Source organism: Dipodomys ordii, unplaced genomic scaffold (genome assembly GCF_000151885.1).
Source record: "Dipodomys ordii isolate 6190 unplaced genomic scaffold, Dord_2.0 Scaffold11, whole genome shotgun sequence".
Classification (NCBI taxonomy): Eukaryota; Metazoa; Chordata; class Mammalia; order Rodentia; family Heteromyidae; genus Dipodomys; species Dipodomys ordii.
The window spans coordinates 8,706,150-8,716,902 of record NW_012267227.1 but is presented as its reverse complement, the minus strand read 5'-3'; the positions used below and the strand labels follow the sequence as shown (position 1 = coordinate 8,716,902).

Here is a 10,753-nt window from a genome sequence, read left to right as displayed (position 1 = left end):
CAGGCCCGGGCGGAGGGGCTCCGGCCCAGGCCCCGCCCCTTGGCCTCCCGCGCCGCCGTCGTGGAGGACGGAGCCACAAAGGCCGAGCATCCGGGCCTGGGCCACATCTCTCCCCCCCCTCCCCTCCCCAACTTGCCATTCCCCGGGGGGGCCCTCTCCTCCTTCCCCCTGAGGGCCCTTCTCCCTCCTCCCCTCCCCCTGGGGTCCCCACCCCCTGGGGCTCCCAGGCTCCTTTCCCCAGGGCCCTCTCCCCTCCTCTAGAAGTTTAGGATCCTGCCCTGAGGGAGGAGGGGAGGGGGGAGGAGAGACTTGGCCACGACAGGGACTTCCCTCCCTCCCCCAGCGGAAGGACCCTTCCCCACCCCCCCTTTTTGTTGGGGGGTGCTAGACCTGGGTCCTCATGTTCTCACTTGGCTTTTGGGGGGAGAGGGGGGGCTCAAGGCTGGTAACTCTCCCACTTGAGTCACAGCTCCTGCAGCTTTTTGGGGTAGTTTATGGGAGGTAAGAATCTCACACTTTTTTGGGAGGGGGGTACGGTTGTGGGGCCTGAACTCTGGGCCTGGGCGCTGTCCCTCAGCTCTTCAGCTCAAGGCTAGCGGCTCTACCACTTGAGTCACAGCGCCACTTCCAGTTTATGTGGTGCTGAGGAATCAAACCCAGGGCCTCGTGCATGCAAAGCAAGCTCTACCACTGAGCCACCTTCCCAGCCCTGAATCTCACACATTTTTGTGCCCCATTATCACCCCCACACACACACACCAGGTTGGTTTTGAACCATCATCCTCAGATCTCTGCCTCCTGAGTAGCTAGGATTACAGGGGTGAGTCACTGGGAGAGGTTTGTCAGTGTGACTGGTGACTTCACCCAAATGATAAGCCCCCCACACACGTACACATACACATATTTGGGGACAAAGTTTGTCTACCCTGATTACAGCACTGAATTTAAAAAATTTTTTAAAGCTACACAGAGAGGCCTGAGTCAGGTTTGCCTGGTGGCTCATGCTCTTGTAATCCTAGCTATTCAGGAGGCTGAGATCTGAGGATGATGGTTGGAAACCACTGGAGAGTGGGGGGGGGGGCGGAGGAATGTTAGGAAAAGTGTGAGACTCTCAGCTCCAATTAAAAAAATAAAAAAAGTGGCTAAAGTGGTTGAGAAAAAAAGCCAAGAGAATTCAAGGCTCTGAGTCCAAACCCTAGTACTGGCATGTGCACACGCATGCACACGCACACACACACACACACACACACACACACGGCCTGAAATGAACAATTACCTCTGGAGGGAGACGTTTTATTATCTCTTCCTCGAGTTACTGAAGTTCCTTAATTTGTAAGAACTAGACACACAAAAGGCCCTGGAAGGACCAGATGAGTAAAGGGGGGTGGGGGAGCCGGGGTGCCCTAGAATCTCAGCTTGCTCTGATGCACTCAGCTTTAGTAAGTCCTGCAGGTAGGTGTTAGGTGGACCAGAGAGATGCCAAAGCTGTTCACCAGTTCCTAAAATGAGTTAAGACTAACAAGAGGAGTTGAAGCACTCATTTAAAAGGTGGTCTTTATATGCAACTACTTAACGACAATACTAAAATAAATAAAATGAAAAGTGGTATCCCATTGCCCGAGGCACTTAGCTTTTGCTAAACGAATGCTGCCGACAGAAATGTCACTAAGACCTCAGACCAGATGAACAGCCTTGGGTATGTTCCAGAAGTCATCCTGTGAAGGAGGGGTGTGGGGGACCGGCAGCCTGCTAGGACTAGCTTCCCCTGATGAGTTACTAGAAAACTTTGTCTGCTTCATGATTTTCAACTGATAGAATACACGTAACATAGCAATACCCTGGGCTATGTTGCTTCCAAACCAGCCTTCTAGATTAGGTCAAGCTGAACTATTTCTAGGCATCAGAATAAAGGTTCATGGGAAGGTGGGGACAAGCTTAGGGTAAGAAAATGAAACAGCAAGGCTGTTTTAAATAGGTGCTGATTCCAATTTACAGAAAATAACACTGCTGCTGTTCAACTAGGTTGTGTGCGTGTGAGAGAGAGAGAGAGAGAGAGAGAGAGAGAGAGATGAAGCTTGAACTCAGGACCTGGGCACTGTCTCTGAGCTCTTTTTTGCTGAAGACTAGCACTCTACCACTTTGAGCCATAGCGCCACTTGCAGCCTTTCCTTTTTATGTGGTACTGAGGAATTAAACCCAGGGATTTACCCTCTACCACTGAGCCACATTCCCAGCACTTGAACCATTCATTGGAGATAAGAGTCTCATGGGGACTTTTCTGCCTGAGCTGGCTTAGAACTGCAATTCTCAGATCTCAGCTTCCTGAGTAGCTAGGATTATAGGCATGAGCCACTGGTGCCTGGCTTGTTGTTTTTTGTTTTGTATTTTTTTTGTCTGTTGTGAGGCCTGAACTCTGGGCCTGGGTGCTGTTCCTCAGCTCTTCAGCTCAAGGCTAGCGCTCTACCACTTGAGCCACAGCGCCACTTCCGGCTTTTTTCTTATGTGGTGCTGAGGAATCAAACCCAGGGCCTCATGCATGCGAGGCAGGCACTCTACCACTGAGCCACCTTCCCAGCCCCTGCTATAGGATTCTTTCTGCACTGAATTTCTCTATTCTTGGTTTTTTTCTAGTCCTAGGGTTAGACCTCAGGGCATTGCTAGCTTCAAGCACTCTACCATGGAACTACACCCTCAATCTAGTGTGTCTCCCTCTCCTCCTCTCTTGTCCCCTTCTTTTCTTCTTCTTTTTTTTCTTCTTTTCTTTAGACAGCATCTCCTTTGTGGCCCAGGCTTGCCTGAAACTTGCCAGCATCTTGCCTTTGCCTCTTTAGTGCCAGGATTACAGGAGTATACCACCACGCTCTTCTCTCTGGACTTTTTAATAAAACATCTATTAATTTTGACCTCAAAATGTATACCCCATTTCTTTAGCTAACGTGATACGTGCCTCTTCACACTCCTACATTTATCTCTCATATACTCATCTTATATCAGCTAGACTCAGTATCTATTTAAGGAATTATCCAATTCTTGTGAGTGTATCATTTCCATGCGGTGCAGTACAGTATGTATAGTGGTGAGCACTAGATTGGCTAAAAGCTTGGGGTTGGGTTTCTAACAGGCTCGAGTTCAGATTTCACTGTTGCATAAACACATTACTCATGCTCACAAACTTAATCTATTTAATGGCTACAGTCATGTCATATGACACACGGAAAGTACCTAGTACACAGCTCTATAAAGACTTGTCATTATCACTACTCAGGAAGTAAATGTCTCCATCAGCAGTGAATCTTTGTTCTTTTGGGGAGTGAGGTTGGTTTGGGAAAAGCTAAGTTTCTAAGAGTCAAATCTGATGAATTTGGTAGCTATGGTGCTGTGGTAACTCCAGTGACTTCTTTCAGAAGTTCCTAAGCTGGATTGGAAGGAGTAAGACATGCAAGAGTGTTATTCTTCAGAGTAACCCCTGTGGAAGATAAATCTCACTGAGATTTATACTGAAAACCTCACTTTGCCTTCATATTCTAAAAATTGAAGCCAATTATTTTCAGACTGTAAAGAGTAAAGCCTCTGAGAAAAAAGAGCTGAAACCTAATGTTTAAAAAAAAAAAGAAGAAATTATCAGTAATAAATTCAAGTATCCTGATCCCAACTTTGGGAAGAAAAAAAAAATACTATGTGATATCTGGCACTGGTGGCTCAAGGCTATAATCCCAGCTACTCAGGAGGCTGAGATCTGAGGATTGAGGTTTGAAGGCAGCCCTGACAGGAAAGTATATGAGACTCTTATCTCCAATTAAACCACACACACACACACACACACATACACACACACAAAACAAACAAAAAACAGACATGGAACTGTGTATGGCTTAAGTGGTAGAGTACCAGCCTTGAGAAAAAAGGAAAAAAGCTCAGGGACAATGCCTGGTCCCTGACTTAAAACCCCAGGAACGGGTGAGAGCATGCACGCATGCACACACACACACACACACACACACACACACACAATGTGAGCTTGTCTGCCCCATATCCAGGCAAATGGAAAGAAGTGGGGGAAAACGTTTAGATCAAAGACATAAAAGTATTGGAAGAAGCCAGGTGCTGGTGGTTCATGCCTGTAACCCCAGCTACTCAGGAGACTGAGATCTGAGGATCAAAGTTTGAAGCCAGCCCAGGCAGAAAGGTCCCAATGAGACTCATCTCCAATTAACTCCCAGAAAACCTGAAGTGGCATTAGGGCTCTAAGTGATAGAGCACTAGCCTGAGCGAAAAAAGCTCAGGGACAGTGCCTAGGCCCTGAGTTCAAGCCCTATCACTAACAACCAAAAAAAAAAGTATTGGAAGAAATTGTAGTTGTGGGATGTAGGTAGTTGTGGGATGTAGATAATTTCCCTGTTTGTACCACAGAAGAGATGCACACGCTCCTATTGTCCTACTTGGGTTCTGTTTGGTGCATGAGAAAACAAAGAGGTGGTTTGAGAGGAGGTACCTTGCTTGGTGAGATGTTGGCTCAACACCTCCATGCTGTGTTCCACGCACTCCAGGGGTCTTTGGGGCCTTGTGCACTGTGAGTCTAAACACACGCAGGGCAAGCTTTTATTTAGTACTTTTATAAAGCTTTAAAGACTGCCCTCGAAGTGCGCATCACGCTTCAACACCTTCACATAGCACCTAGCCAAGTGCTTTGCACACAGTGGACTAGAGGAGGACCCCACACTGGTGAACGGAGGAAAAAAGTGCTTTGCACTATGTTCCTGGTGAATCGAGTGGTGTTGACAGTCCTTAACTGAGGACTGGTGTTGGTGTTGAGCTATGATGTGGAGGTAGGAAAAGAAAGACGGCACTGGTGGTTCACACCTGTCGTCCTAGCTACTCAGGAAGCTGAGATACGAGGATCACAGCAGGCAAATAGTACAGACCCTTATCTCCAATTAAGTTAGCAAGAAGCTGGAAGTGGAGCAGTGGCTCAAGTAGGAGAGTGCCAGCCTTGCCCAGATACCACACACACACACACACACACACACACACACACACACACTTCTTGCAGTTCTCACGGAAGATCAGGAGAAGATTGGTGCTTGCCAATCTTTCTGGCTCCCACCATCCTACCAGATGAGGAGATCTGAGGGAATCATCTGGAGATCTGGAGGCTGCCCACGTGTCCTTAGGCTAGGGAGGTCGGTATGTGAGTCAGATTTCAAATTGGGGTGTTTTTTTAAAGAGAGCTAGACAGGATGAAACCAGAAAGAAAGTGGGGGGTAGGGGGGGGAATGGATGGCAAGGAAAGCCTTTTAAAAGCTTTCCACAAAAGGCAAAGAGTTGTTCACCAATCCCGGGCCCTGCCTCGTGACCCTGTTACCTAAGGTCAGTTTAACACTTTAGAAACAGTCCTGGCTGGCTCTAACTGCCGTCACTCACCACTAACAAATATGTCTTTAAGAGGGTCACGTTTGGGCCAGATTCTTTCCCATTCACATATCACCCCCACAGTATCTTTGGTTTCTCTTCAGAAAGTCAAGCTGGGAGCCTGTAGCAAACGCCTGTCATCCTAGTAATTCAGGAGGCTGAGATCTGAAGATCTAGGTTCAAAGCCAGCTCAGGCTGGAAAGTCCCTGACATTCTTTTTTTTTTTTTTTGGTCGGTCGTGGGGCTTGAACTCTGGACCTGGGCGCTGTCCCTCAGCTCTTCAGCTCAAGGCTAGCGCTCTACCACTTCAGCCACAGTACCACTTCCAGCTTTCTTTTTGCTTATGTGGTGCTGAGGAATCGAACCCAGGGCCTCGGGCATGCAAGGCAAGCACTCTACCACTGAGCCACCTTTCCAGCCTGAGTCCCTGACATTCTTACATCCAATTTACTAGCAAGAAGCCGGAAGTAGAAGGTGGCTCAAGGAGTAGAAAGACAGCTTTAAGTGAAAAAGCTAAGGGACAGAGCCCAGGCCCTGAGGTCAAGCCCTAATATCAGCACCAAGAATAAATAAATACTAAAAAAAATGAAAATTAAAAAAGACTGCTAGTATCTACTATGGTTATCCAAGTTTCAATTTTATCAAAAGCAAGCAAGAAATCCAAAGGAGTGTTACTCATCCTCAGCAGCCCTCAAAATGTGAAGATATTTTGATTTCTTGAGGGATTTACCAATTGAACATTCTTTCCAGCTAGTCCCCAAATTCAAACAGAGAACTCTCCATGTAAACTAACAGTGGGGTTTGCTTCTGCTTTCTGGTCTCTTTCCTTAATTCAATTCACTGTGTTGGATGTTTAGTGGATCAGAACAAATAAAGTCTAACCCTTAACCTCAATGAGCTCAGAATGAAGGAAAGGGAAACTGACCTGTAAACAAATGAGGGGGGGAAAAAGGGGGTGCCTCACAAGGAAAAGGCAGATAGCATCATGGCTGGGGGAGGGGGAGGTCAGGGAGATGCCAGGGAAATGCTTAGATTTCTTGGAGGTATGATAATAGGGCTTGTTTCTAACATAGCCATAATTTGCCTTACCTTCCTGACCCATGCCCTGTGAAGTCTCCTCCAGTATTGTATCCGACTTCATCTGTGAACTGTCTGTGGAAACTTTAGTGTCTGGCTTAATGAAGCCAAATCATAAAAAGATACTTCCATGTTGGGTATCCGTGGCTCACACCTGTAATCCCAGCTACTCGGGAGGCTGAGATCTGAGGATTGTGGTTCAAGGCCAGCCCAGGCAGGAAAGACCGTGAGACTCCTATCTCCAATAAACCACCAGAAAACAGGAAGTGGCACTGTAGCTCAAGTGGTAGAGCACTCGCCTTGAGCTGAAGAGCTGAGGGACAGCGCCCAGGCCCAGAGTTCAAGCCCCACGACCAACCAAAAAAAAAAAAAAACTAAGTTGAGGGCTGGGAATGTGTCTTAGTGGTAGCATGCTTGCCTAGCATGCATGAAGACCTGGGTTCAATTCCTCACTACCACACAGACAGAAAAAAATGAAAGTGGCACTGTGGATCAAGTGGTAGAGTACTAGCTTTGAACAAAAAAAGCTCAGAGACAGTGCTCTGGCCCTGAGTTCAGGACTGGCCAAAATAAAATTAAAAAAGGGCCAGTTGTTGGTGGCACATGCCTGTTATCCTAGTTACTCAGGAAGCTGAGATCTGAGGATCGCAGTTCAAAGCCAGCCTGGGTAGGAAAGTCCATGAAACCCTTATCTCCAATGAACCACCAGAAAACGGGAAGTGGTGCTGTGGCTCACGTGGTAGAGTGCTCCTCTTGAGCTGAAGAGCTGAGGGACAGCACCCTGAGTTCCAGCTCCACAACCCACCAACACAAAACAAAATCAAAGTCAGGGATTGTTCTTAATTTTTATGCTTCTGTTCTATATAATGATCAATTGATTAATCAGTCCTTTCTCTGTCTGTCTGTCTCTGTCTGTCTGTCTGTCTGTCTCTCTCTCTCTCCTCCCCCTCACCAGCTTTTTCTTGCGGCAGTCACCGAGGGTGTGGAAATGGCTCGGCCTCCCACCCAACAGAGCAGGTCTCCCCTCCCCCACTCACCCCTCCACTGACAGCTCAGTCTGTATGTGGGAAAAAGAAAAGAAAAAGATCTGAGCATTTTTCAAACAGATCTGGGATGGGGGGTTGGGGAGGAAGAGGAGGGAAGGAGAGCACCAAATGAAACTCTTTGATCTAAAAAAAAAAAGGTCCCTCAACACCACACACACACACACACACACACACAGACACACACACACACACACACACACATTTGGTTTCTCTCTATCAGGAGCCTGTTCTTGTTTCTTCCATTTTTTTTTCTTTTTTCAGGGGAGGGGGAATCAGAGATATAAATAAGAACATGGCTTTTATAAATATTTTTTTTAATGACAAAATCTGACAGGACCTTCTGAGTGCTTTCTCAGCCCATAAAATCATGAACGGATCAGGTCCTTGGTCAGGAATTCTATACGCATCATAAAATTATAAGAAGAGACTTTTAAATGTTTGAAAAATCTGCCCACTTGCGGGGGGTGGGGGAGAACAGGGGAAAGAGGGTGTTGGAGAAAGGGCAGAGCCATGGGCCGGACTATCTCCAGAAATCCAGACAAATATAAACAAATATTCATGCCCTCTGTGATTTTTTTCCCCAAGTTTTCTCAGTTCTTTTTCAAATACTCCTTCGCCTTTGATCAGAGTTTCTTCTGAAGACCCCCCTAAAGGAAAAAGAAAAAAAGATGGAGAGTGTTTCCTGCTGAGGTTTTTCCCATTTTATGTCATCAGACCTACACTGGACAAGGAGAAGGCCACTTGGCAGAAGAGCTCAGGATCTCTCTCCTGGAATGTGCCCGCCATCATGATGCTTTAGCTGTCATAGGAAGAGCGATGGTGTCTAGGGAGTGTGAAGACAAACAGATTTCTCTGTCTGCTAAGCTTGTTCCCAGCACCCCTTCCCCATTCCTGCTCTGGGGAGACCCCTCTTCTGGCCATGGTCTTTATTTAAAAACACCCAGCCTTGTGTCTGTCATCTTAGCTACTCAGGAGGTTGAAATCTGAGGATTGAGGTTCAAAGCCAGCCTGGGGCAAGAAAGTCCAGGGGAGTTTTTAAACTCCAATTAACTATCAAAAAAGCTGGGATGGCCGGGCACTGGTGGCTCATGCCTGTAATCCTAGCAACTCAGGAGGCTGAGATCTGAGGATCGCGGTTCAAAGCCAGCCCGGGCAGGAAAGACCATGAGACTCCTATCTCCAATAAACCACCAGAAAACCAGAAGTGGTGCTGTAGCTCAAGTGGTAGAGCACTCGCCTTGAGCTGAAGAGCTGAGGGACAGTGCCCAGGCCCAGAGTTCAAGCCCCACGACTGACAAAAAAAAAAGCTGGGGATGGGAGCCCTGGCTCAAGTGGTAGTGTCAGTCTTGAGCACAAAAAGCTAACGAACAGCGCCCAGACCCTGCATTCAAGTCACACACATATGCACACACGCACACATACAGATACCCCAATAGAACAGGCTTGTACCCAGCCTCCCATGTAACTGTGATCTGCCCTTGGGGGAGTAGAATGGTTCCCCAAAGAGGGGGGCAGGCAGGAAAAGTGAGGAGACAAGAGCACCAACATGGGATGATTCTCTGATGTTGGAATGACCACAGTTCCAACATCTTATGTGTGTGTGTCTGTGTGTGCGTGCGCACATGCATGTGTGTGCACATGTACGTGTGTGTGTGTGTGCATGTGGGCATGCTAGGGCTGGTAAAGTAAGGAGGTCAGGTCTAAGTGGCGCCATCTTGGCCACGTGGTAGATGGTAGGGTCTGGCGTCAAGGCCTGCATCAACCTGGCCGCCATTACACCAGGCCACATGTGTCTCCGTAATAGTCTCCTGTGTCCTGTCTCCTGGCTCATCTCCAGTCATCATGGAGCCTCAGTTCAGCTCTCCATTGGGGTTGGTATCATTTTTGTTCTTTCTTTCCTCTCTAGCCTGTTTCCTAGCTATGTTATGTGTATTTGAGGGCTGCAGGCCTTTGTAACAACTGGCTGCCTGCAGCCTGCTAACTGTATAATAAAGACTCCAATCTTCCACCTTCTAAAATGTGGCTTCTGGAATGATTCACCTTATAACACTGGGTGCTCTCCCCTAGCTTTCTCACTCAAGGCTGGCACTCTACCACTTGAGCCACAGCTCCACTTCTGTCTTTTGACTAGTTAATAGGAGATGAGAATCTCTCACAGAGGGCTGGGAAGGTGGCTCAGTGGTAGAGTGCTTGCCTTGCTTGATGGGCATGAGCCACTCACTGGTGCTCAGCTATGATTGGCTCTGTGGTTGGGACCAATGACAGTGTGCTAAGGACGGGATTGGAAGGGCAGGGATGGGGGCGTGGGGGGTGGGACGGTGGTTAGCTTTTCAAAGTGAAGTCCTGGTGTCCATGGTAATGGGAAGAAACAAACAAACTCTAATGCAGCCACAGATGCAAACCTCACTTCTGCTGATAGAGCTGGGGCCAGGTAGGAGCTGTAAACTGATCATCTTAAAATAGCCAATAGGTCGGTCAATAATCCCCCAGCCACAAGCTTAACAAAAGCCAGCTTGAAGCTGGGTAGACAGCAGCTCCCATTCAGCTAGGGGGAGGGGTAGGGAGGGGGGGCAGGCTAATGTCACCCCAGCATTCCCTAGACAAACCTCTCCATCCTCTGTGGGTTCCCTCCAGATGGCAGCTACACCAGGCAGGGGAGGGGAGGGTGGGAGGGAGAGGAAGGGAGAGGTGGGGGGGGAGTGGAGCCTAGGCACCTGTCTCTACCTGTTACGAAGCTTGTAGACAATCTGATGACCTCAAAGCAAAGCCAGCCGGGAATGTCAGTGGTGCTGGGCTCAGCAAGTAGGCACAGAGAGTGGCTTTGGGGGCCTGAGATTACCAGGGAGCACTTGCTTTCCACTTGTGCTCCAGTTAGCAAAAAGCCAGGTGCCGGTAGTTCACACACCTGAGATCTAAAGATCGAGGTTCAAATTCAACCTGGCCAGGAAACTCCATGAGACGCTTCTCTCCAATTAATCACACACAAAAAAAGCCAGAAGTGGAGGTATGGCTCAAGTGGTAGAGCACCAGCCTTGAGCAAAAAAAGCCAGAGGAGAATGCCAGGCCCCACGTTCAAGCCCCAGTGCTAGCACAAAAGTAAATTAACAAAAAAATCAAAGGTTGTAAAACCGGATGTCAGTGGCTCACATCTGTAATACTAGCTGTGCAAGAGGCTAAGATATGAGGATCTCAGTTCAAAGCCAGCCTAGATTGGAAAATCC

General features: G+C 47.9%; 1 protein-coding gene across 1 annotated transcript in view; it reads right to left on the bottom strand.

Annotated features, from left to right (window-relative positions):
* Positions 1-8,318, bottom strand: part of Prtg (protogenin) — an 84,689-nt gene extending 76,371 nt beyond the window's left edge. Inside the window, exons 1-2 of the mRNA XM_013009950.1 lie at positions 8,253-8,318; positions 6,499-6,583 (exon numbers count right to left, since the gene is read on the bottom strand). Of these exons, the coding sequence (XP_012865404.1) occupies positions 6,499-6,583; positions 8,253-8,318 (151 nt within the window). The remainder of the gene's footprint in view (positions 1-6,498; positions 6,584-8,252) is intronic.
* Between the last annotated feature and the right edge of the window lie 2,435 nt (positions 8,319-10,753).